Genomic DNA, 25,283 nt, shown 5'->3' on the forward strand with positions numbered 1-25,283 from the left:
CTTAGGGCTTTATTATTGCAACAGGACCATTTTGGCTCAGTCTAAACTTCTGCAGCTTTGATATGTGAAGAAAAAACTGGTATAAGCCAGACCAGTATTTAATGATACTAAGCGTGGCAGCAACAGACTCCTTCTGACAACCCATGTACAGTACTAACCTCAAGGTTGCAGCAGTATAGTGCTGCTTTTGAGGACAAACAGAACACACTATTTGCTCCTTTAGTAAAAGTGAGGGGTGTGATAGTCTCTCACCTTCCTTTCAAGATTAGGCTAAGATTTTCCAGCACTGAATAAGGATAAAGTATATTGTTAGTTCAGGTGATTTTTAATGATCTTATTAGAAGTGAGGGATGTACCTCTTCTCTCAAAGTACTCAGTGCTTAGGTTCCTAATGACAACTCAAATTCCCTATTTTTCTAGAGGAGTAAACATCTAAAATGGTTGAGTTTTAAAGCTTGATTTTATTGATCATGGATATGTGGGATATTTTTAAGGGAAGACTTGCAACCAGCTTAAACAAATAATGTTGAATGAATCACAAGCAGTGGAAGGAAATAGTGGTCCTTTCCTGGAGATGTGTGAAAGTACAAATACTTCCATGATTACACCCTTGCAATGTAAATTTATAGCTGAGTTACATACTTTTTGCAAGACTTCACACGGGTCTAAATCTTGCAGGTGTGGAAACAATGTCCCTTGCTATGTTACTTAGGGGTAGTCAGTACTTAATTCTGTACTTTGCAGAATATCATACATCTTCTGGATAAAACACCATGTCAGGAGATGTTGACAGAACCAGGTTCAAGAATTGTTTCCTCCTTATATTTTTTTAATTTGAGTATTTTCCATGTGACTAATTGTACTTTTTGTTGCAGATCCAATAAATTTTAAACTGTTGTATGACTTTTTATTTAGGGTAAGAGCACCTCAATTTTCATAATGGAAATCGAGGCTTACTTATTGAGGTACTGCATTCTAAAGGCTATAATATAAATAGTGGTGGCATTACTGAGATTAAAGGGTGTTTTTTAAAGGAATATTTTAATTCCATAATTAGACTAGATAAAATACAGCTTAGGTATGACCTCTAGTAAACATTTTGGTTGATATACTGAAGTTTATATGCCAGGGAGGTGGTAGCATTTTTTTATGGCTACTACAGACTTTTACTTCACCCCCCACAACTGAGGGGACCTAGCTTCATGGTGCTCATCAGCATCTCTTCTATTAAAATGGGGGTGCTCCAAGGGAACAGCTCTTTGTTCATCCTTAAAGGCTTTATGGTGAACTAGCAGTATGTTATGTTTTCCCTACATAGTGCCCTGTACTTAAAAGAAAGCTTTGCTAAGCAAACACCCAAAACTGCAGCTAAAATGAAGGATCATTAAATGTTTCTCTGTTTACAGGTTAAAGGAATATGCTCTTAAAATACTTGTTCCATCACTTTCAGCCACCACACCTACGATGCTGATGTTGTCACACGCCACATCCGTAAAGCCCCTGTTGTGAAAAAATTGTGAACAAAATATGTTAAACTGAAAACCTTTTAACTGGCAGCTAGTTGTAGTCATGTCTCCTTTTAGTTAGGATCTTTTACAATTTAAAGTTTAAACACATACATTAGATCCATATTTTAATCTAGCAGCCAGATGCACCTAAGCAGAAACCCCCCTGTGACCTAATCTGTCAAAAAGTCCAGACAGGCACCCTAAACTTTGAGTCTGGAGGGAGGAGAGCCTGAACATTGCCTTTGCTGCATGTTGCATAAGCTCCTCCTGGAGTTTAAACTACACTACGCTGCAGCTTCTCACACATAGTTAAACACAGCATCAAGACTAGCAAGGGCCCAGCTAATTGAAAAATAAAGGTATGACTCTTTTTGAAGGATGGCTTACAGCAGAAATTGACTTTATATAAAAATACTATTAAAATACAAGAACCATATGCTCAGTTCGCTAGAAATATTTTACATATAAAAGGAAGGCTGACATGACCTTCAGCCATTTATATTCTACAGTTGTTTGAACAGTAGGGTAATCTATTCCCAAAAAAAGAACAGGAGTACTTGTGGCACCTTAGAAACTAACAGATTTATTTCAGCATAAGCTTTCCTGGGTTATAGCTCAGTTCTTTGGATGCACAGAAAAAGTATCCAAAAAAGTTCACTTACATTTGACTTTCCCATTGGAGACAGCAGTAGTGACAATCTGCCCTACCTATTGCCAATGTCACTTAAACTTTCAATGTACTGAGTTATCCTCATCTTTTTGTAAATGGAAGCAAGTTAATCATAATAAAGGTTTGATTTATAGCACAACTTGCTAGCTTTATCGAGTTACCACCTGAGCTGTCTTACCTTGACCATCTGTGGGTTCCCCCTAGTAAGTAATAGCGACTTGTCAGTGAAGAGATTTCGTTTACTTTTTTCCATGTGTACACACGGAGTGAGAGATCCAAAGATGATGTGATAACACGAAAAGCATCCTTCCAATTTAAAATAAAATACTGTAGTTAGAGTACAGTAAACAATGCAAAAAAAAACACTAAACAGTTGAGAGACATACCACCCAGATCGAAGTGATTGTATTGTTGTGATGCTGGAAAGCTTCTAACTGAGTCCCAAAAATTGAATATAGTTCCAAATTTGATCCACATCCTAGAAGAATTGTTTCTGTTCCATGTCCTTTCATGAGAATTGGTGTGGTCCAAGTTCTTCCTGGTAGTGTGAAACTTGCAACCTGTTGAGCTTTTATAAAGAAAATACTTCAAAGATTGTATTTCAACTCTAAAATCACTTCTACCAAAATCTGCAGTAAAGAGTTATAAAGAAACTCCTTCTCTGGTGCTTTTTTTTTTGGGGGGGCGGGGAGGGGGGGAAGAGATATCGAAGGTGGTAAGATGGATCTACAACATCCCATGATGAGTCTCTCTCTCCCTTTGTGATAGTGCTACAGTGTTAGGAAAAGCAGTTGACAGGAGCCCTGTTTTTACAGAAGGGGCTGCAGGCTGTGTTCTGCATGAGGGCCCCTTTACTTTTGAAATCACTTTCTGCCAACCAGGGACCATGTGTATATTTTAATTTAGCCTCTTATCCTTTTGCATTCTGCATAATGACTACGGGGGGGGGGGGGGAAATCTCTCCCTACCCCTTAAGTAACTTCTTGAGAACAAAGGCGGGGGGGGGGGGTCTGCTACTATACCCTAATGGTCAATGGGTTCTGTTGGTGCAGGGGTAGTGATTGTTTCCAGAGTTGAGTACCTCTGGACACATACATGTCCGCGTGCCCTAGCTGAGCTTGAGTGCTGGGACAGTAGATGGGGAAATTGTTGGCTTCAGTAAGGACACAAGCTATGTTGGACAGCTTTACAGATCAATTTCAAACACCTCAAACTGCAACCAGAAGCCAATAGGAAACTAGCATAGTTCCTGAAGAACAGCTGCAACACATGCAACTGTTTTTTCCAGTCTCCTATAACAAGTAACTGGATTTTACCTATATTTTTTAAAAAAAAAATCACCTTTGGGTGAGACCAACTATAGAAAATTCCATCCCTAAAATAAAATATTTTGTATCCTGAACTATAATAGTAGACACCTGTGATTACTACCAAAAAACCACAAATAGAATAAAATTATTTCTCTGCTATGAAGTGTTAATAGGCAATAAACATACCTAGAACTTCCGTTTTATATTTAGACTTTTTGACCGCTAGATCAAACACTGTGATGTTCCTTTGAACTGACATGTGATCTTGGTGCATTACTGCTATTCTTGCTGGTGCTTTTGGTAACCAGCAGCCTACAGCACAATTGTTGACAGGCAGCGAACCAGATGCAGGTGATTCATCTGCTGGGTTAATCAAGCAATTTGTATAAAATATCTGGTGTAGGGAAAAATAAAGACAAATATACTATTCAGACTCCAGTGCCACCTATGAAAAACCTTAGACTTCATAATTCTTGCTAAGGATTTTTTCCATTAAGAAAAGCTTCTTGCTGAATCAGATTTATTGAAGTTTATCTTTCAATGAAAGTCGACACTGTCTTAATGAAAAGTGAGAGTTTGATGCTTGTGAAAGTATGGCATAGGACCTGGCATAGCTGAGCCATAGAGCTTGTCTCCACTTGGGGGAGGGGGGAGTCGGGTCGATTTAGTGGGTCTAGTGAAGAGCTGCTAAATTGACCTGCTTGCTCTCCTCTAGACTCTGGTACCCCACTGGAACAAGAAGTGTAAGGTAAGTCAATGAGAGTTTCTCCCATCGACCCAGCCCAGTATAGACACCGCATTAAGTTGACCTAAGACTGAGTCACATAGTCGCATAACTTAGGTCCATTTAGCCCAGCAGTGTAGACCTGCCCATTCCTTACACAGCTCTGCCAGTGTATCTGAATGTTTAATGACAGCATTCTCTGCTATTCCAGTCCACTTTCCTTTTGTCCATCAGGCAGCTGTGCTAAAATGTGCATGTAGAAAGTGTGTATGGGGTGTTGACTAAAAGGACACTAGCAGAGTACTGCTGAAAGTGGCACTTTTTGCACAAAGAAGGATCACAAATGACTTGTGGCTTGGTTTATTATTTTGTGAGGTGTTTCTAGTAAACTTTTCAGTGTCCATTCTAAAACAATCTAACCTGTCAAGGATGGTTGAAAATTTGTTGCTCAAGTTATCTAATTTATGGTAGAATATCTCTTAAGCAAATATGAATCTAGGATGAGTTCAAAGCTGATTGGGAAACATTTTCTGCCAAAATGTATTTTTTGGGAAAAAAATGTATCTTGAATTAGGACAAATGCCAAAACCTCAAGTTTTCACAGAACTGAAATCCCACATTATTTTGTTTCAGAAACACTGAAACATGGTGTTTCCAAAATAAAATGTGATCCCTGGCTGCCCGTCTGGTAGGCTGCAGTGGAGATGGGGACACTGGAAACCCTGACAGCTGCTAATGAAAGTAATGATTGTCTCACTGCTGCCCATCACTGAATAGCAGTTGTGAAATTGACCAGACTGGTCAAGTTAAGCATCTTGTCAGTTTCACTGCTGCTATTTAGTGATGGGCAGCAGTGAAACTGAAAAAGAATGGTCAGTAAGTCTGCATCTGCCAGATGCACCCTGGGTCCTCTGTAGCCTACCTGGCGAAATGACTGGGAGCATTGACTCTCAAGCTCCTGTTGCAGCCAGGGCTCTCAGAAGTTGGGCAACGGAGGGAAGTAACTGGCTTGGAAGATATGGGGTCCTGAATCCAGGGCAGTCCACATAGGCAAGCTGGCAGAAAACCAGGCAGGAGTCCAATGTAAGTTTGTCAAAGTCCAAAAAAAATATTTAGGTTTTGACCAATCAAGAAATTCGGATGAAAAAAGCGTCTTCCTGGAATTTAGTTGAACCTAGCCATTAGCAAGGAAAATCAGTTGTAAGGTTTCTCATTCTGTAAAGGTGAGGAGCCTGATGATAACCACTAGGTGCATCAGATGCCCAGCACTGAGAACAAGTTATTTGTTCACTCTTCCAGCAAAGTTTCTATGGTATTTAAATTTTTCTAATTTTCACATTAGTTATTAGCAGATATGGAAAATTGCTACATTGGTGGCTCTACTTCAGTGGTCCCCAACGCAGCACCCGTGGCGCATCTTAATGCACCCGCGTCCTGGGCCCCAGGAGAGCACCTGCCAAAATGCCGCCGAATTTCAGCAGCATTTCGGCGGGGACCCCTCTCGATGACGACGCCTGTCACCAACAAGTGACAATCGAGAGGTGTCGCTCCCGAATTTCGGGGGAGGGATGCCTCTCTGACATCATTTGTCGACAGCAAGTGGCATCATCAAGAGGCTTTGCCGCCGAAATGCCGCTGAATTTTGGCAGCATTTTTGCAGGTGCTCCACCGCTGCAGTGGTCCTTCATCTGGCGCCCACCAGACGAAAAGGTTGGGGACCACTGCTTTACTTGCACCATAAAAAATATAAAATGCAACATTTTAGATATTCAAATTCAGCCTGTTGCATTACAAGCAGAGTGTTTCGTAACAGAAAGCTGCATTATAAATTTTGTGTAATGTTATTAAGATTTATGGGATAAAATAAATTGGGCACTTCGTTGAGGAAGGGCAAATTCTTTAAGTTAATTAGGAAACTGTTATAACAAAGAAAGAATAAATGTTTACCTACTTTGAGGTAGAGATTGTTCTACATAAATGCTGCTGAGTCCATTAGTCACTCAGTAAGATGTGCCAATAGATCAAGAGGAAGGTGAGAGACTATATTAAAACGTAGAGACCCTATATTTAAATGCAGCTTCCAGTTTTATGAGGGTTTAACAGCATACTGTACCTTTGAAGATGTATCTGCATTCTCAGTAGATCCAGCAACTAGCCATTGCTCGTCTGGTGAACAAAGTAATAAATCAATGCTAGAGTTTTGAAATGCTGTAATACATGAAACCTGATTTAGATTAGGAACTTCTAGCGTATAGATAACACCTCCTGCAGTGGCTGCCTACAATAAAGAAAAGATGAGTAAGAAAGAAACATGGTTACAACATCCCAGCTTCTGTTAAAATTATATGAATCCGAAGGTTTAGTGCTCATGGCATCAAGCATTTTTGTCTCATTTGAATTTAAACTTTGAGTGATACTATCAGCACCTGCCTGAAGGCTAAAGTGTATCTCACATCAAGGTGCGCATAGCACAGAGTCTCCTACATGGTCCATTCAAAAGAAAAGGAAAACTTCCTACTGTTGACTGAGCTTTAAAAAAAAAAAAAAAAAAGCTGAGTCCATTTTTAGGGGTCATCACAGCTGCTCTCCTGATGCTCTTACAGCAGTTGGCATACAGGATAAACGCAACCCTGTGGAGGTAGAACCACCTCATTATATGTAGTGTGGTGAATCAGACACCTTCCATGTATTGTGTATCAGGAGCAGCAGAAGCAAAAGGCAGTGGAGAGATATTTCCTAATGATTCAGCGTCTTTGATTCCAGTCTCCCATCAAGTGCTGGTGCAGTAGCACAATGCCACTATGCTGTAGCTTTGAACTATTATAATACACATTCAGTCTTATTAACCCTACTGCCCGCAGTTATGACGAATACAAGACTGTGCAGTACTCAGTGCTGCTAGCGAGGGGATAACTCCACAGAGGGCTGAAACAGTCACTTCCCAAACAAACCCCACAAAGACAACTATAGTTAAAGCCTTTTTCTATTCCTAGCCAAAATAAGCACAAAGTCTATTGTCCTGCTCTGACATACTTCCACAACACATGCCTGTACTTGCTCCATTGTAATAGCAAGGCAGAAGATGTACATTACAACCATTTGTATAAACGCTTAGTATGTGGCATTTTCCTGTGTTCTAGATACTTTGTTCCAAAACCATGTAGACAAACTCAAAGGAGTCCAAGGAGAAACCAAAAATGATTAAAGGGCCTGGAGGAAAGATCAGAAGAACTAAATAGAATATGGGTAAGGAGCAACTCGAAGGGGACCTCATAGTCTCCAAAAGGGTATAAACACAAGGGAGCATGACTGTGCTATAATCAACAGAAAAAGAATGAAGTTAGTAAAATAATCAATTTTAAGCTAAAAATCAGAACTCCAGGCTATGAGAACTAAAGCCCTGGGAAGAGACACATCCACACAGTGTAGTGGTTAAAGTTCCATCCCTGAAGACTTTTGAAATGAGATTGGACGAAGCCCTGGAACATAGATTATCCAGTGCAGAATAATCCATTCTTCACAGACTGTTCAAGGATGAAATCCTGGCCTCAGTGAAGTTACTTGAAGTTCTGCCATTGATTCCCAATGCATCCAAGATTTCACATGAAGTCTCTCTAAATAAATTTTATGCACCTTTAATTCCTATCTCCCAGTGCTTAAAATGCACCATATCAGAAGCGTGTTCCTCATTATTTTAAATGAGCATGTATCTAGGTGTAGCTGATCTTGTTAAATGAGTGGTCATTAATTTACAGTCGCCTTCGTTTACTTACAGTGAGGAAGGGCTTGTTGTTCACTGAGTAGGTAACCAAACTGGACGAGGATGATGATGTGGAGAATGCAGCAAGCTCTTCCCCACTTTCTCCATGCCAGACTTTGATGGTTCCACGGGCGTCTGTGCTGATTGCTAGTTTGTACTCTGGGACAGTAATAACCTTTATAAATGGCACTTCCTGGGATGGACTTGACCATATCTGTGTACCCTGAACAAAAATATGCAGTTAGGGGCCAGCTTATGGGCATTTTAAATAGATTTAAATTGTTATCAATAATGCACCCCCTTTTTCCCCATTGCTTGTTTTTGTATGTATATACCATTCAAGATAATACCTATTTGAATAACATTTTGCTTGGTATTTTCCAGTGTTTGGGTTGAAATAGTTTTCCTTTAACAAGATAGCCATTATTTTCCTCTTTGTTGGAACTCTCCTCCCACACTGGATTCTAGTAGTGACTCAGCTTACTCGATTGTATTTCAAAAATCCTAAATTGCAGCCAAGCAGCTCTTCCCAAAGATGACATTTTAAATAATTGGATGTTTCCTTTGCACCACAAATCTCACTTCTCCCCACACCCAATGACACTGCAGACCACAGTACTGGAAAATTCAACTCCTTCACCACCGCTTGATAGCAAGAATCTGCAATAGTTTTTAAATCTTCCTTCTCCCCTATTCTCTTTTATTGTCCCTACCATCTTTAGGGTACCATCACAAACTGGGCTGCATTGAGAATTAAAAGCACATTTTAGAGCCACATGTACATGCAGGCAGACTACACAGAAACATCTGCTACGCAAATTCATCTCAGTTTGGACCTACAATACAATACCCTTTACTACTCAAGTCCTGGGTCTCTCCTGAGCAGGAACTGCCAATTGCATTTCAGTCTGCCAAAATGGATGGTGGTTTCTGAAGTGGTCTAATGATCACAAGAATTAAATTGAGACCGAGCACACTTCCACAAGTCATCTATTGCAAGATTTGATTCTCGTGGCCCAGTTCATCCTTGGCATAATTCTGTTCAGGTCAGCTGACACAAGCAGAGTTGCACCTGCTTGCTCTCAAGTCCTGGGCTGAACTCAACAGTGACAAACAGTATTGTAAATCAATCAGAAAATGGGTGTGCATGTCAGATGATTGATGTTAGGGGTCACTGTCCATTGATTTACAATTTAATAGGCATGCAAAATGTGTAATACTGCATGCCAAAGGTTTGTAGGGGGGGAATGCTACCAATACTGGCAGCAGCTAACTTAAAAGTTCGCCATATTATTGCACTAATTTCCCCAACCATGTTTACAATGCTCCGGCTCTCATAATTGTGGTTTGAGCATTGGCCTGCTAAACCCAGGGTTGTGAGTTCAATCCTTGAGGGGCAATTTGGGAATTTAGTTGGGGATTGGTCCTGCTGTGAGCAGGGGGTTGGACTAGATGACCTCCTGAGGTCCCTTCCAACCCTGACATTCTATGATTCTATGACTTTGGGAAAGTAAGGTATTTCGTTAAAGTCAGTTGGAGAGAAGAGCTCAAGGACTTAAATACAAAAGAGGCTTGGAACTTCTTCAGATCAACTATACAAAAACAATCTGAAATTTGTGAAACTTGAAGGGAAAGGCTCCAGAGGAATAGCCACCTCAAAAAAAGATTAATAGGAGGAAGCAGAGAGCTTATAGGGAATGGAAAAAGGGGCTGGTCAGCAAACAAAGCTATATTGTAGGAGAGAGAAAAAAATGGAGGAATAAAGTGAGAATTGCTAAAAGTCAAGCTGAACTAGCTCTTGCCAAGGAAATGAAATTAAATAATAGGAGGGGTATTTTTTTATATAAATAAAAAGGATGGATGAGGTTGGGCCATTATGGAGTGTGGATGGGAAAAAGATTCAAGATCTAGGTATGGCCCAAAAAACTCAAACTAGTGGGTGTTCTCTTCTATACTTTAAAAAATGCCACGATTTCCCCCTGCATAACTTTAGAGAGATGACACTAGGAACAAAAACTGAGTTATCTGTAGTCCCCCTTCCTTATTTGCATACTAGCCATCTTATGGCATCTGTATTTTTGGAATAGTTCACTCAGTTTGAATTAAAAAGCATGGGCAAAGTTTGGCCTGTATTTTAACTACTGCCTTCTGATGATTTAGAGCTATTCTAGAACAGCAAATCATGTAAGAGGAGTAGGATACATCATTGTTTTTTAAATGATAGTATAAATATTCTTGATTGTGACACTGGACTTGTAAAGAGCGTGCATCCCACCTCTTGGACCTGCCATGCTCGGATAGTACCATCAGTAGATGCAGTGCAAACCACAGATCTCAGCTTTCCACCACCAAACACGTGCTCGTTGTCTGAGAGATAAGCCATGCCAACTATTTTACCTACAATAATAAAATACAACAAAAATATCACTATGACCATCAACTGATTTCATGCTCACCAGGAACAGCAAGGCCCCTATCAGCAAAGCATTAAATAGAAGACTAATGGCATTAAGCAGAATGGGGATACAAATCTGGGGAGGTCTGGATTGCTTCCTGGCACATCGTCATTCTGCACTTTCAAACACGGCCTAGTCGTTTATTCCTGATAGAGTAATGGTAGATACAGTGTTCCATTTTTCATGAGTGTGATGACTCTCACTTATTAGTGTAGCCCAAGCTATTATCCAAAACATGTTCAGCCAATAAAAAAAAACAAAAAAAACTTTTCATACAAAAACAGAAAAAAGCATCTGCAGGAGAAAAAATAAATCACAAATTATCCCCTATACTGACAAGGTGATTAAACAACCTTTATTTCAGCAAATAGCTCTTCCACATAATACCTGGGTAGCAATAAAAATTGCCTTAGTTAAAGCTGTTAACTGTTGACGATCTTACTGTTTGAATGAAAATATGATGTATTCCAAAACTTGCATTCTAGTTGGTTTTACAATATGATGCATGAACATAGCCTTCATGGCTTGAGTTAGTGCAATTTAGCCTTTAATTTCTTGCTATCTGAAGGGAATATAGTAAATTAGAGTCTACTTTTATTTATATGTGGAATTCAGAGTCCAGTCTTAAATTTTTCTATGTGGGTGCTATTTAATTTGGACTTTACTGAAGATGACATGCAACTCAGAAGATATAGGGCCAGATTTTTAAATGTTATAGGTGCCTATCTTTAGATACATAAGTCCCTTTAAATATCTGGCCATAGTTATCAGTGAAGAGAGAATTTATTTAACCAGCCTGGAATAACAGATGAGATTCTTATTTAGTTTTATGTCACCATCTTTGAAGAAAACATTTTCTGCAAAATGTTATGGGATGAAGCTGGTAATTTAAAAACGTTCAGGGCCCTGTTCTGAGAATGTACACACCCCATCATACCATAAGGCCAATTTTCCAAGGTTCTTCAACTGAATCTGAAGATTTTCCTCATGGTTTTGTACCAGTAAAGCTTTCCAGCTTTTGGATTTGTGGAATTTGCATGTAAAAAAAAAATCCATGTTCAAAGTAGGAACAACAATTTTGCAGGCTGCTGAAGTGTTTATTGCTAACGTATAAAGCATTTGTCTACCCAGATCCCATGAGGGATTGGATCCATTTGTACAAAACACCTTACAACAACAGAAGTAACCATTCTTTTTTATCGTTTTCTCACATACCTTTATGCCCTCTCATGGGGCAACATATATAATCAGCTGATGGCCGACCTGATGCCATTTCATGCTCAAGTTTGGAGCGGTGGAGATAGTACTGTTTCCATGTCTGCATACCTGGAGTCAGGTTGGAAATATTGCAAAAGGTCCATCGATCTAGGCACAGCCTTCTATGAAGCATAAAGGTGACACTATTCAGTTAAAAGTAGAGGATGGTTATTCTGCAACACTTTTCTTAAATATTCACATTTGGTGGATGTCATGTACATCCAAAGATTTGTCATGGATAAAAGCATGATTTTGTTTTTTTTTTACTTGAGGAATTTAAGATGCATCAGTAGAGAAAGGGAATTCCTCCCCAGTCACAAAATAAGACACTGCAGTCACCATCGTGAAAAAGGAAGAGATGGAAATAAGGAACCGCCATCATGGAATGAGAGTACAAACATCGATTTGTCTGCCTCCACTATTCTGCTCACTGCAACATGCTGAAAATGTTTTGGGTTTTTTTGAAGCCTGATTGCATATAATGCATTGAAGAAAGCATTCTAGAACTGAGTGAAAGTGTAACTTCCTGAAGTACAGTCCGTGAGACACTTACAGCAATCCCCAGAGTGAGTGTGATTCAGCAGTACTTGAGTCAGTGTGTGTTTTTCTACTGACTTTATTAGGCAGAAGATCAGGCCCAGAAAGCACAATTTCTACTCCCCATAAAGGCACTTGTGGAAAGATGTGACTCAGAATCAGTTTTTCCTCTAAGATATCACCCACCTCTACAAGGGAGTGCCTGGCCTTTGAAGAATTTGACTGTACAAAAACAAGGTTTGTAAGCTCAAAATATGGCCCACCTAAAATTAAAATGTCCCTGTGATAGTAAACACACACCCACCAGTGCTCCCAACCAGTAGTGGTAAACTCTCCCGGAACCTGAACTGATCTGTTCTTTCCTAGTCCTGGAATTTATTCATTTTCTTTTCATTTATTTAAAAATAAATGTGCTAATAAATGGTGCCAGCCTGCAGACCAAAGGCCTGTATTTGTCTGCTGAATAGATACAGCCCACTTGGTGGCAGCAGAAGCTTCCCCACTAGGGTGACCAGATGTCCTGATATTGTAGGAGACAGTTCTGATATTTGGGGCTTTTTCTTATATAGGTGCTGATTACTCCACATCCCTGTCTCAATTTGTCACACCTGCTATCAGGTCACCCTGTTCCCCACCCTGCCCATGCACTTCACTTAGAAAGAAAACCTCTATAAGAGTTAGAAGATAGCAGTGAGGCCATAGGCTACACTGAGGCTGTGCTAACAAGGATGCCAGTTCAGTTATAAGTTAACTGCGTTGCTTCTGGGGTAACAGATGGATCTGCCTTAGTCATTACTGTATTTTTAAAAGATTATCCAGGGTGCCCAGAACACTGGAGGGGTGCCCTTAATGTAGAGCAATAACAATCTAAGTTATTTAAATAAGCTGGTATTTGTATGACGTGGCTATTGTTTCATATCAGCCAAAGGGAATGGATTCCAAACACTAAGGTAAGGTGAAAAACAGTGTGCGCACACCCATATACATGCCTTACAATCAACCCTGTGAGCCCTTTGTCCACCATGATGTATGCTCTTTGACTTTATGTAGTTAAAATTCCTGGCTCACAAGTATTTCCAGGTTCTGATTCTGTGGATGCCTCAAGAGAGACGGGGTTGTCTCAGTCTCCATCAGAGTCAGTGGGGGTGAGGGCACCCAGGTTGATGTTCAGCACCTCGCAGGACTGGTACTTGGTAGCCGTGAAGCCCCGGAAAGAGCCCACCCACAGGAAGACCAATGACTACCCTCTGAAGAAAGGAGGTGCCAAAATGGGAACCAAGGGCTACTAAAAAAGGTAAAGCAAAAGTACCAGGCAAGTGTCTATAAAAGAATGCCAGTGAGGGACACTGAGCAGGGAACCCCAGAGAGTGCCCACTCTACCCCAAAAAGGTCAACTTGCAGCTTGTCAACAATACCTAGCCTGGACTCCCTGAAACACTGAAAGGGGCACTCACCGCCATAGGGAAGTTGTGCCTGCGGCTTCGTTCCATGCCTATTACAAAGGAAAGGGAGAAAGATGAGACATTTTAGAATGAAGAAAGCTGCGTTTCAAACTTTTCAGAGTTACTGTGAGCGACAGAAAAGAGAAGATAACACCAGTCAATGAAGAGGGAAGGGGACCAGGAAATCTTTCTAGGTCTGTGCTGCACCCCAATTTCTTTGAATCATCACTCTTTTTAAGTTTACTTTTTGTATGAATGTTTAGCACAACACAGTAAGGGGGAATTTTCAAATCAATTGGTTATAGTTTTACATTGATTTTTGTAGGAATTATGTGATTAAAATCATGAACAAAGTTTTGTAAATTTGGACATACGTACAAGGACTGGCCTAGCAAGCTTTTTAGTTAAGTAGTTCAGGGTCGATCACAAAATTTGAAATAATCATTGTGACAGGAAAGATCAATAAACATCTACGCTTAGAACGCCCAACTAACTTGCTACTAGCGGAAATAACATCAGATGGAGAGTAAAACCTCATTTTTACAAGAACCATTAAGCTGAATGTATGTGATCAGATATATATAATTTATAGACCTTAAAGGATTGTTAACAATTCAGTCAGTTTATACCACCCACTGCACATTCAGTGTAGGATATTAAAGTCATACAGAACACAGTAATATAGAGTATTACTACTGATTCAGAAATGTGCTAGATAACTGTTCAAGATTGTATTTTGTTGACATTTCCGTCAGTGTTTGTGTACACACGCTTTATCTGCATGTGTGTTTACTTCTCCATACTAAAAGCTATATAACTATTTAAAGACAGCCACCCTGCACCATCTATTTACTTAAGGTGCTGAGTCCAGTAGCACAGTAAAAGCAATCTAAAACAGAAAAGCAGGTTAATAATGTAATGTTAAAATGGGTTATTGCCACCTGCAGATGAAAAGAACAGAATGAGGAGCTATAACACAAGGGCAAAAATAGAGGAACAAAGATTATAAACTATGGGGCCAGTCGTGGTCATAACAAACACATGCCTCTGGGGAAAAACAAAACCAACTCACCCACCCTTATATATTGTGTAATGAGTATTCCACACTCGGGGGCCAACCAAAGCAAAGTTTTGATCTCAAGTCAAACCTAAAACATGGCAACTGGATTCTCAAGAGATGTGTGACATCTTGACATAGGTACCTGTCAGGTTCCTCCAGGAGGCCTCAAATATATAAATTTGATATATGAGTATCCATCTATCTTTTACATCTTAGGCTCGTAGCAGACAGTGCAGTATGACCTGGTTGAGTCACTCCCATGTCTGCCCAAGCGCCCCTGACCGCTCTCACTGAGGTCAGCTAAAAGAGCACTCAGGAGTACGACAACGATGGCTACCAATCGTAATGCACCGTCTGCTGCCAAAAGGCAATGAGCTGCTGCTATGTAGCAAAGCAGTCCCACATCTGCCAGCACCCAGGAGAAATACGGTGACGGTGAGCTGAGCAGGCTCCATGCTTGCCATGGTATGACGTCTGCACAGGTAACCCAGGAAAAAAGGCACGAAACGATTGTCTGCCATTGTTTGGAGGGAGGGAGATGGGGGCCTGATGACATGTACCCAGAACTACCCATGACACTGTTTTTGTCCCATCAGGCATTGGGATCACAACCCAGAATCCCAAGGGGCGGCGGAGACTGCGGCAACTGTGGGATAGCTACTCACAGCTACCCACAGTGCCACGCTCCGGAAGTCGACGGTAGCCTCGGACGCAGCACCTCGCAGGACTGGTACTTGGTAGCCCCAGACACAGTCCGCCAACTTAATGCACTTACAGCATTTTGTGTGGGGACACACACAACTGCATAAAAATGATTTCTAAAAAAATGACTTCTATAAATTCGACCTAATTTCATAGTGTAGACGTACCCTAAGAACAAGTTCTTATTTCCCACTTCAAGGTCTGCTCATCCCCACACAGTAGGAGCAGGCATGGGGCTAGACCATACACTATGTGCTTCCACACTGCAGAAACAGGATGGTGTTTGCTAGGAAAGGTTAGATCCTGCAGCAGCCTCTGTCACTGCCCTCCATTTTTTATCCTCCCCTGCCTCATTCTCTATCCTGACCCTCCCACCCCTCTGGCCACAGTTGCCTCCCCCATGATGGCTTGGATGCAAGCACAGGGAATATGGGGAGTTTGGATGCAGTAGTGTGCTATACACAATCCTTCTGCCATGGCAGAGACTAGAGAAGCAAACACCTGCAGGTTGGTGGGTGTGTGATCTCTCAGAGGGGCTGAGGCTGCCGCACCGAACATGGATCAGAGTGGGGTGATAATGGAGGTGAAAGAAAGGCTCAAGGGAGAGGCTCATTACTAGTGGTCTTGAAGGGTGTAAGGGAACGCTTATTGCAGGCCTGATGGTTGTCTCCAGACCTGTGTGTGCTCCAGGTGCTAGAATGGGGGTGCACCCCCTAGCTTGAAGTGATTTCCATTAAATACAGGGTTACAGCACCCCTGCCCCAGCCTGCTGTCAATTTCATAGCTCAGACAGCTGGTGCCAGGGCCGCTCTGCGGGAGTTTCTAAACGCCAAGGCAAAACACACAGGCTCAGGGCCAGGCGGGGAGTTAATTTGTGAAGCAGGCTCTCCCTACAGCACAGCGGGGTGTGCTCAGGGGCAGTGGCAGGGAATTCCCTTGGGTGGGAGGCTGGGGCACGAACCTGTGTTATTTCAGTGGGGAAAGGCACCCCCGGCAGGGAGTGGCGAGAAGCGCTAAAGCAGCTCTAGGAAATAGGCTTGCAAAGGCCCGTTCATTCCTCCAGCGCCAGGGCACGCCCAGCCTGGTGCAGTGTGTCTGGGGAAAGGGAGAAGCCCCCATCCCAGGGGCCCGGGCTGTGCAGCGGTCCCCAAGGCGGCCCGCAGAGCTGGGCAGACTCCACCCGTGTCCTACCAACGGGGTGCGACCGACGCGAGCCCTCATCCCCCTGCGCTACACACGCGGCTGCGGGCGCTGGAGCGGAGCAGAGGCGAGGCGCCCCCCGTGCCCCAGGGGTGGCCAGCCCCGGCTGGGTACCTGGTTCACCCGCGCGGCGCGGAGCAGATCCGGTGCCTCCAGGTAGGAGAAGACGTGGACGAGGCAGTCTAGCGTGAGCAGCTCGCAGCTCATCTCCAGCCCTCACCCCGCCGGGAAGAGCCCGGCCGCTTCCACGCCTGCGCCTCGCGTCTTTCTGCTTCCGGACCCGGTTTCCTGCTTCAGCTGCAGCGGCTGCTCAGAGGCGGAGCTAGCGCGGCTGGCAGTCAGCTGGCCGTGCTGATCACACCGCCGCAGCCCATTCCCCTAGGCTCGGCGCGCCTGGCCCCTGCCGGCCAGGGTACTTCATTGGCACGGCCAGCTCCTTGCACAAGGGCTGCTAACGTGTAATAGAGCGCTCCGGTGGCGGGGACAATCTGCTCAGGACAGGACTAAATACTTTGTTTGAAGCTTGTCCTCTGTGCCCATTTGTAATCCTCTTTCTAAGCCCTCAGCCCCCCTCCCTGTGTCAAGACTCCATCCTCTTACCCTTAGGTGTGAGAGCAGATTGGATCACCCAGTGTTGAGATGCAGCTACTTCTATAGTGGCACATGGCAGCTTCACTACCATACAATAACCTCACATTTCTACTTAGGGCGAGCAGTGAAGGTGAAGGCTTAGGGTGACCAGATGTCCTGATTTTATAGTGAAGTCCCGATATTTGGGGCTTTTTCTAATATAGGCTCCTATTACACATACACACCCCTGGCCTGATTTTTCACACTTGCTGTCTGGTCACCCTATGAACGCTTGATATGGCTGAAATGGCAGGGGGACTATTTATAGCCAGAATGCAGTTATGTCAGTTGAAATAGGACAAAGAGATTAAAGACATCCTTGCCCTCTTACTGAAAGTGCCATGGAACAATTAATGACCATCCTTGGTCATGACCTTGGTGTTGTCTCATCTAAAAGCACCAGAGAAAGATTCTTTCTTCTAGAGACGGGACCATGATATATGATAGGAGCCGAGCAAGAAGAGTTAGGGTAGCTAGTGGAAGGGTCTTTATGGTGAGGGAAGGTTAAAAGCCTGAGGGCAAAGTTTGTATGGGTTTAGGCTGCAGTTTTGCCTTAATGCTTTTCTACAAGTTTTACTGTGATCTACAGCTAGATTGTGTGAAAGAAGAAAGCGAGCATGGTGGAAACCTAGAGAAAAAGTTAGGTAAGTAAGTGCAAGAGCCCATTGCTTAGGACACACACACACACAAGGTAACGATGGGAGTATTGGTTTGATGAGGGGGAGGGAAATACTTTTTGCTGTAGGATCATGTCTTTAAAACTGGTGAAATAAGTTTTAATGTGATTTTAGCTGAAATTAATTCATACCTGGACAAAGTAGGGAGTAAAGGGCAGTCTGTTTTTGACAGAATAAGGAGTATATTAAATGAGGAGTCTTAGATGTGACTAGAAGAATCCTCTATATGAAATAACAAGGCTATTTACTGAAACTTCCCATAGAAGAGAAAGAAAGAGAGACCTTATCATTTATGCATTCATTAGCTACAGGATTTTGGGGGACTTGGGTTTTTGTTTGTTTTTTAAGAAGAAAGCAGCTTAAAGAGGTCTCAGGTTCAAGAAAGGGTAAAGAATTAAGATAAAGCAGGTCAGAAAGCAGCAGAAACAGGACTTTGGCAGAGGGAGAAAAGAAGAAGAGAAACTGTGAAAGTGAAGATGGGAGGTGAAGGGAAAGCTGCAGCCCGATGGCCCAGCAAAATTAGATTGTACTTAACTACACAGGTAAATGCAAAGTGAAAAAACCTAGTCTAGGAAACACAAATTCCTCCCAAAGTCTAGTTAGCAAGAGCTGAGAGCTGGTAAATCAGTCTATTAGAGAGGTAGAATTACCCTTTTGGTGGAGAAGAAGGCATCTCTGCACCCCAAGAGGATTATTTGGACACCTGACTGTTGTCCATGGATTCCTGCTGGTTCCAGTGACCAAATCCAACTGTGGAATTGTCTGAAAATACATGAGGACCAGAACAAACCATGAAGATAGACTGAACATACATCAAGAAGGAGAAAAGAAGCAGGTAGCCCTGTGTCTCCACCCATCTGCCATACATCTTGTGCCAGTTATGCACACCTGCAAAGAGTAAGTTTAACCAGCACGAAAGAGATTCACATATAAGGACCTAGCTGGAATAAAACTTCTAAATTTAATGTCCAGCTGAGACATCTTTGCTAAAACACAGGCTCTAAACTTGTTCTTTTAACCTCTGCAGTTTGCAGGAGAGAAAATAAACCACACAAGTTCTCTCTTTTCAGCAAAAGGGTTGATTGCTGCAATAAATATTTAAATAAATTAGATTTTCATGATACATGAGTAATACAAAACCTTTGCTGGTTAGTTTTGTTAACTCTGTGCTTCCTGTTATTTGAACAAAAATATATTGTTTTCCATACATAATATAGTCTGGTGGATTTTGTGATGTCATGTATGAAAAGAGTAACAAGCTCATTGAATTCTTCTAATTTACTATATGGGTGGAGTTCAGAGTTCTCTGTCTTGGGTTATCAGATACACTTTCAAAAGGCTGGTTTTCTTAAAGTCTACAGCTTGTCTGTATGGCAAGTTACTGTGCTACAAGCCAGGGTGTGAATCTGCAGCGCAGCAACCTTACTGCGTTGTAGCAGGGTCCACACGGGATGTGACTGCAAGGCAAGGGGGTGTACTGTAGAGTCACACCCTAGCTTGGAACACAGTAACTTGACATCTAGGCAAGCCCCAAGGCTTTGTCGGTTTCCTAAGTGAGCAGAATTGCTTCCTTGACTGAGTCACCAAGTTTCTGCTGACACTTTATCCTATGAAGAAACATCCATTGTACACTCTACAAAACTATATTGCAGTATGTTGTATTTGCCAACATGCAGAACTTGCCATCCAAAGATAATGCGCATTACACTGCAGAAGAGAGATAGCACAGAGTGAATCAGAGACCGCAACAAACCCCAGAGCTCCTGACTTGCAATCCTGTGTTCTACCTGCTAGAAGCACTGCCTCCCCAATGGGCACTTTCAAACTGGTTTTACACCCCATTCAGATTGTATTTTTTCATATACTGTAAAACTTGACTCAATTTGTGCCAGAAACTTCCAGGTTTTGGGTTTTGTTTTCCATCTGTGAATTATGTTTCCTTAAAGAACCACAGCCCTCTTAAAGTACCTTAGAAATGCACCATAAGCACTAAGCCAATGTTAGACAGTAATTAATGAGGCAAATTACATGTCAGGATGTGCTGGTGATAACTGTTTTCCACTGAGGACAGAAGCAGTGAAATTTTCCAGCACAACAACAGAAGCACTATTTCCCCTACCTCCCAGCAAGACAAAAAAATGAACTCCACCTCACACAAATCATAGAATCACAGAAGATTAGGGTTGGAATAGACCTCAGGAGGTCATCTAGTCCAACCCCCTGCTCAAAGCAAGATACTCTACTGCAAACCTGCAAATATTCACCGATCTGAGAATATCCCACTAGCAACACTTGGAATGACCTATGTGCTGCAGTTAGGTAGGCCAAGTCTGACCTTTAACCCACTCACTCTTTTTTTGTTTGCATGCCCAAGAGGAAATCACATGCATGGCACAAGCCTGACCCAGAAATATTGCAGGGAGGAGGATATTTTGTGCGAATAAGGAAGGGCAGGGACTGCAAGATGAATCACCGAAACAATAATTATCCTGAGGAAAAACCTTGGAGGGTGGATTAACTGTGATAACTGCCCTTTCAAGGTAACAACGTGAACTGTCAACTCTCCTGAACTGTTAGAAACACTTTAGCACAAAAAGAGAAAAAGAAAAAAAAATTGGAAGAGCATAAAAAGTGATCTGGCCAGAGAGGCACCCTTCAATTCCAAACTGATAGGATTGAAGCTTGTAATTGTTACACACTATGCAACAGTAACTGCTTCCAAAACTATTTTTAGCACACCACACATATAGTGAAAATAAATAAAAAGACAGAGTTGCCATAAAGCCAGGAAATAAACTTTTGAAACTATTTAGCTTTTGGCTAAGCAAGGCAATTGAGCTACAGCATTCCTGAGTGTGCATGATAGTCTCTGATAAGGTGAACTCCAGACCATCATTTTCTCTTTCAACTCCAAGCTGTAAAGTAACAATCAGCACTTTTGAAGTCCACCACACTTGAATCTTAAGGTCCTGTGGGCCAGCAGTGGTTTTATAACTTGTTTACTACCTGACCTGGTTAGAACAAATGTGGCTGAGTCATGTTCACACATCAGCATTTTTTGCTCCACAACACAATCGTGTGTGTGTGTCTGCATCTACCATTGTGGCTAAGCATGTTTGTATCAGTGCAGGCTGGGGAAATCTGGGCAGTGGCCCCATAGTGCTTCAGCAGGAGCTAGAATGTCCAGGGGGCATGCACACAGAATAGGACCAGCCGCAAGTCAGGCAATGCACCCAGAGCTGTCCTCCTGCCCAGAGCTAGAAGGAAGGAGCAGCACCCAGACTTGTTACTCAGCTATGTTTGTTTATGGGCTACTGTCTAAAATACAAAAAAAAAAACAACAACCCCCAAACAAACGAAAACAAGAGGGCCAGTCCAGGCCACCAACAAGGCTGATAGGTAAGCATTGTTACCAATCAAGCATTAGCCACATTGTGTGGGCAGACAAGTCATGGGCCTGACTCTGCTGCCACTGAAGATGATAGCAAAACTTCCATTGACGGATCAAGCTCCCTGTTTACACCCTCCAGGTCACTGTGGTCTTAGCTACAACAGGAGAATTTTAGCAAAATATTCCCAGCTTTGCTGCTATTGGTGGGAGCCCTAATGTTCACAGGTGCCAGCTTCCTCCAGGCCCTGGGGGTGCTCAACCCCTGCTCCACCTCTGCCTCCGCTCTTCCTGCCCAGTTCCGTCCCCTCTTCCAAGTGCACCCCATCCCCATTCCTCCCTCTGCCCCTCTCAGCACCTCCTGCAAGCTGTGGAACACCAGATCATCATGGCTAGGGTGATCAGACAGCATGTGTGAAAAATTGGGATGGAATGGGGAGTAATAGGTACATATAGAGACAACCCTATAAAATTGGGATGTCTGGTCACCCTGATCACTGTGGGCGGGGGGCATTGGGAGGGAGGGGGAGAATCAATGGGGCCACTGGCAGATGGGAGGCCCTGGAGGAGTGCGGAGGAGCCAGCCCTGGAGCACCCATGGAGTCAGCACCTATGCTTATATAGACAAGACCCCAGTGCCTTCCTGTGTTTTCACCACTGGGTGAATTAAATCTGCTTATGATATTTTAAACACTGGTTGCTGCCAGAGCCTTCGCTACACTAAGGATCCCATCAGTATGGCTAACCTGATGACAGCACTTTTGCTAAAATTGCCTTGTGTAGACTTGGCCTGACAGAGTTACTTCTTGGTTAAAAAAAAATGTAGTGTAAAATATCTTGTGTCACTCATTCTCTGTATTGCATCTGATCAGAAAAAATCACTGTCAAATTTGCACTAGCACCATTTGTCAAATAAGCCAGAACGAGAAAGATACAAAGCAGTGGCGAACAATTTCTTACTTTGATGTGCAGCATCTTCTCCTCTCTCCGTGCAGACACAAAGGTAAAAAAATTACACATTTTGCACCTGAGAAATGCAGTATCAGACTCATAGTGATATGTTTTAAATAAACGCTTTTCCTGCAGTATTTAGAAACAAGCTCAGCATCTGCCAGAAACACACAAGTTTAAGATAGTTATGAAAAGTATAAGCAGATATAGACTTCCCAGAATAAATATGAATTTGGGAGAGGGGATTGGAAAGTCTGGACTGGTTGCTTCTCAGGCACTTCTTTCTCACTCTGGTTGTGAGGGCTTAAATTTCATAGCCACAGACTGTTCTGAACACAAACCGCCACCAATATAACACTCTAAAATCTACTGCTGTGTAGTTAACTACTTACATTATTTACACTGAAATACTCAATCAGAGCAGTTGTCCATCCACTCCAGTATCCAGTCTCAGAGTGATCAATACCAGATGCTTCAGAGAAAGGTGTAAGCCCCCATAATGGGCAATTGCACAGTAGGTGATCATAGAGAATATTTCTCCTAACCCCAAGTGGTTAGTGGCTTATGCCCCGAAGCATAAATGTTTATATCCTTTATATATTTTAGCCTAACTGTGTATGCTCTCATTATGTATTCAAGAGTCTAGTCCTTTTCTGAATCCAACTAAATTCAATCAGGCCTAGTGGCAATGAGTTTTACAGGCTAATTACGTATTGTGTTAAAAAAAACCCCAACCCACATACGCATTTCTTTGTACCAATTTTATATGGATGCTTTTCAATTTCACTGAGTTTGAGAGTAAATAAGGACCTTCCATTTGACTATCTCTAGACCAGTCAGTATTTTATATACGTCTGTCATGTCTCTCTTCTAAATTAAGCAGTCCTGATCATTTCGGTCTCTCCTCACACAAAGTCTCTCCATGTCAAGAATAATTTTCATTGCCTGTCTTTGGACTCCGACTTCCCCCAAATTATTTTACAAGGTAATGACCAGACCTTAATATGGTATTCCATGTGATGAGGGTGTACAACTGACATTACAATATTCAGAATTATTCTATAGTTCATTCAATTCAATCCCCAGCAACAGTCCAAAAGAGAGAGAGAGAGAGAGTGTGTGTGTGTGTGTGTGTGTGTAAATAAACAAACATAAATTTTATTTGCTTTTTTGGTTGCATATTGAGGAGATATTTTCCGAGCTGCCTACAATGACATCTTGGTCTTTTCCCCTAAGTGGTTATCATTTTATTTATGACCTTTAATATTTTTCAACTACAACCCCAAAAAGTTTTAAAAGAGTGTAAAACACCACTGCTTCCCAGCTTTGACTCCGTTGTCACTAGTACTGTCACTAGAAGAAAATGTAATGTATCTTGGAACAGATCAGTTTCCCTTTACTATGAGCTTTTTGTTTTTAGGGCTTTCCTATACGTACTATATAAGCTCTAGTTAAAAAGTGATGAACTAGAAGGTAGTATTCGTTTTTCCTCATGTCTAAATTGTGAGAGTAAGTAATCAGCAGTGAGACTGAGAAAACCCACAGCCTGTTTATCAATGCCAGGAAAACAATAGTGCACTTTGCCTCTGAAAAGTCACTACACTGAAACAGGAAGCGTGCTGCCAGTTTAATATTAGCCTGATGACTGATGGGAGGAGTGGTACAATTACAAATGTTGGGAAACGTTTTTTTGACTTTTCCCCCCTCACATCCTCACTGTGTTTAAAGAAATATTCACATTTCTAAGGCTACAAATAGTGGCATGGAGTCTAATTCTACAGTGAATATATTTAGGATGCTAGTCAGCCAAAGACTGTGCCTAATACGTATGCATGAGCTGCCTCCATGGGCCTTGGTCTGTGAAGTACAATGGTATTAGACAATAAAGTGCTTTATTAGAGCGCCAATGTAACATATGCGTCTGTGCTTCTTCGGTGAAGCAGTTTCTAGTACCATCTGCGGTGGGGTTAGATTACTATTTCTTAAATGGACAGAAGAACGCGGCTGGAGGGTAGCAAAAAATGGCGAGACACACAGGCCAATGTAATGGTTTTAAAATAAAAGTTGTTTTAATTCAGTGCTGCTTGCTTAACAGACCTGGAGATTCAGGTCCAATGTTAATCTACAGGCCAGGTACAGCCTGGACAGGGGTAATGCAAGCTTCCCCAAACTGTCCCTTGCCAACCTGTCTCACTTCTGATCAGCAGGGCAGTAGGAGAGGTTTAGCCCCTGTGCCCTTTCAGTCCTTGTCCTCTCTGCTCGGATTGCTGGGCAGCATTCACCTGGTTGCTGGATATTTGTTTGTAATATTTTATTAGGTCCTATTTTTCCAACAGTCTTTCCTGGACATTTGGAGACTTAAAATAGGATACTTTGGTGTCCTTCTGTGCTCAGTAGCAACCCCTCATTCCTCCTTTCCAGCAGGGGGCTCTGCTGCAGGCTTAGAAAGCCATTCGCCCCAGACCCCATAGAAAGCAGCAGTAGTAGCACTTTCAGGTGGAGGATGCTAGCTTCAGTGCCACCTCCCCACCACCTCCAGAACCTGGTGGGTGGCACCAGCACAGGTGGTGAGGTGTGTGTGTGGAGAGGGGACAGGTGTCCCTGCTTGTCTTCCACTTTACATATACACAATAAGAACTCAACAACCAATTTTGAATTGGAGACAGTTGTCACTAAGTGCATTTACACCTTCCTTCCTTTGGGCAAATTGATTTCTGGGATCAAGTGATGGTGTAGATTAAAATCCGTGCTTTGGGTTTTAGTTCATTAAAGGATACCATTTAATCTATCTCAGGACACGAGGCGTGGAGGCAAAAGGTCACTGTGTGTCATCTTTATGCCCTCCCCCGCAATCCTGGGGCTAGTTCAGTCCCAGGTATAAGCGAGAGTAGTTTCCTAGGCCTTTCTGGCAGCTGGGGATTGGGAGAACATGCGGGCACGCTGGATACACCTAACCAAGGAGGGTCAGGCTGGAGTGGTGCAAAGCTAGCTATGCTGGCCCTATGCCAAGG

The 25,283-nt window shown here is 42.4% G+C and overlaps 2 protein-coding genes across 3 annotated transcripts in view; one reads left to right on the forward strand and one right to left on the reverse strand.

Annotated features, from left to right (window-relative positions):
* The window catches only part of WNT7A (Wnt family member 7A), a 116,483-nt gene that overhangs the window by 15,271 nt on the left and 75,929 nt on the right, over window positions 1-25,283 (forward strand). The window lies entirely within an intron of this gene.
* Window positions 823-17,939, reverse strand: FBXW12 (F-box and WD repeat domain containing 12). Its single transcript, XM_050957847.1, has 11 exons — window positions 16,741-17,939; window positions 13,677-13,714; window positions 11,644-11,807; window positions 10,248-10,369; window positions 7,986-8,195; window positions 6,326-6,490; window positions 3,675-3,882; window positions 2,565-2,746; window positions 2,357-2,484; window positions 1,397-1,500; window positions 823-1,362 (listed from the first exon to the last, which is right to left on the reverse strand). Exons 1-10 carry the CDS (start codon window positions 16,831-16,833, stop codon window positions 1,401-1,403), a joined length of 1,410 nt encoding a protein of 469 aa, XP_050813804.1. The 5' UTR covers window positions 16,834-17,939; the 3' UTR covers window positions 823-1,362; window positions 1,397-1,400.

The sequence above is a fragment of the Gopherus flavomarginatus genome, chromosome 6, assembly GCF_025201925.1.
Source record: "Gopherus flavomarginatus isolate rGopFla2 chromosome 6, rGopFla2.mat.asm, whole genome shotgun sequence".
NCBI lineage: Eukaryota > Metazoa > Chordata > Testudines > Testudinidae > Gopherus > Gopherus flavomarginatus.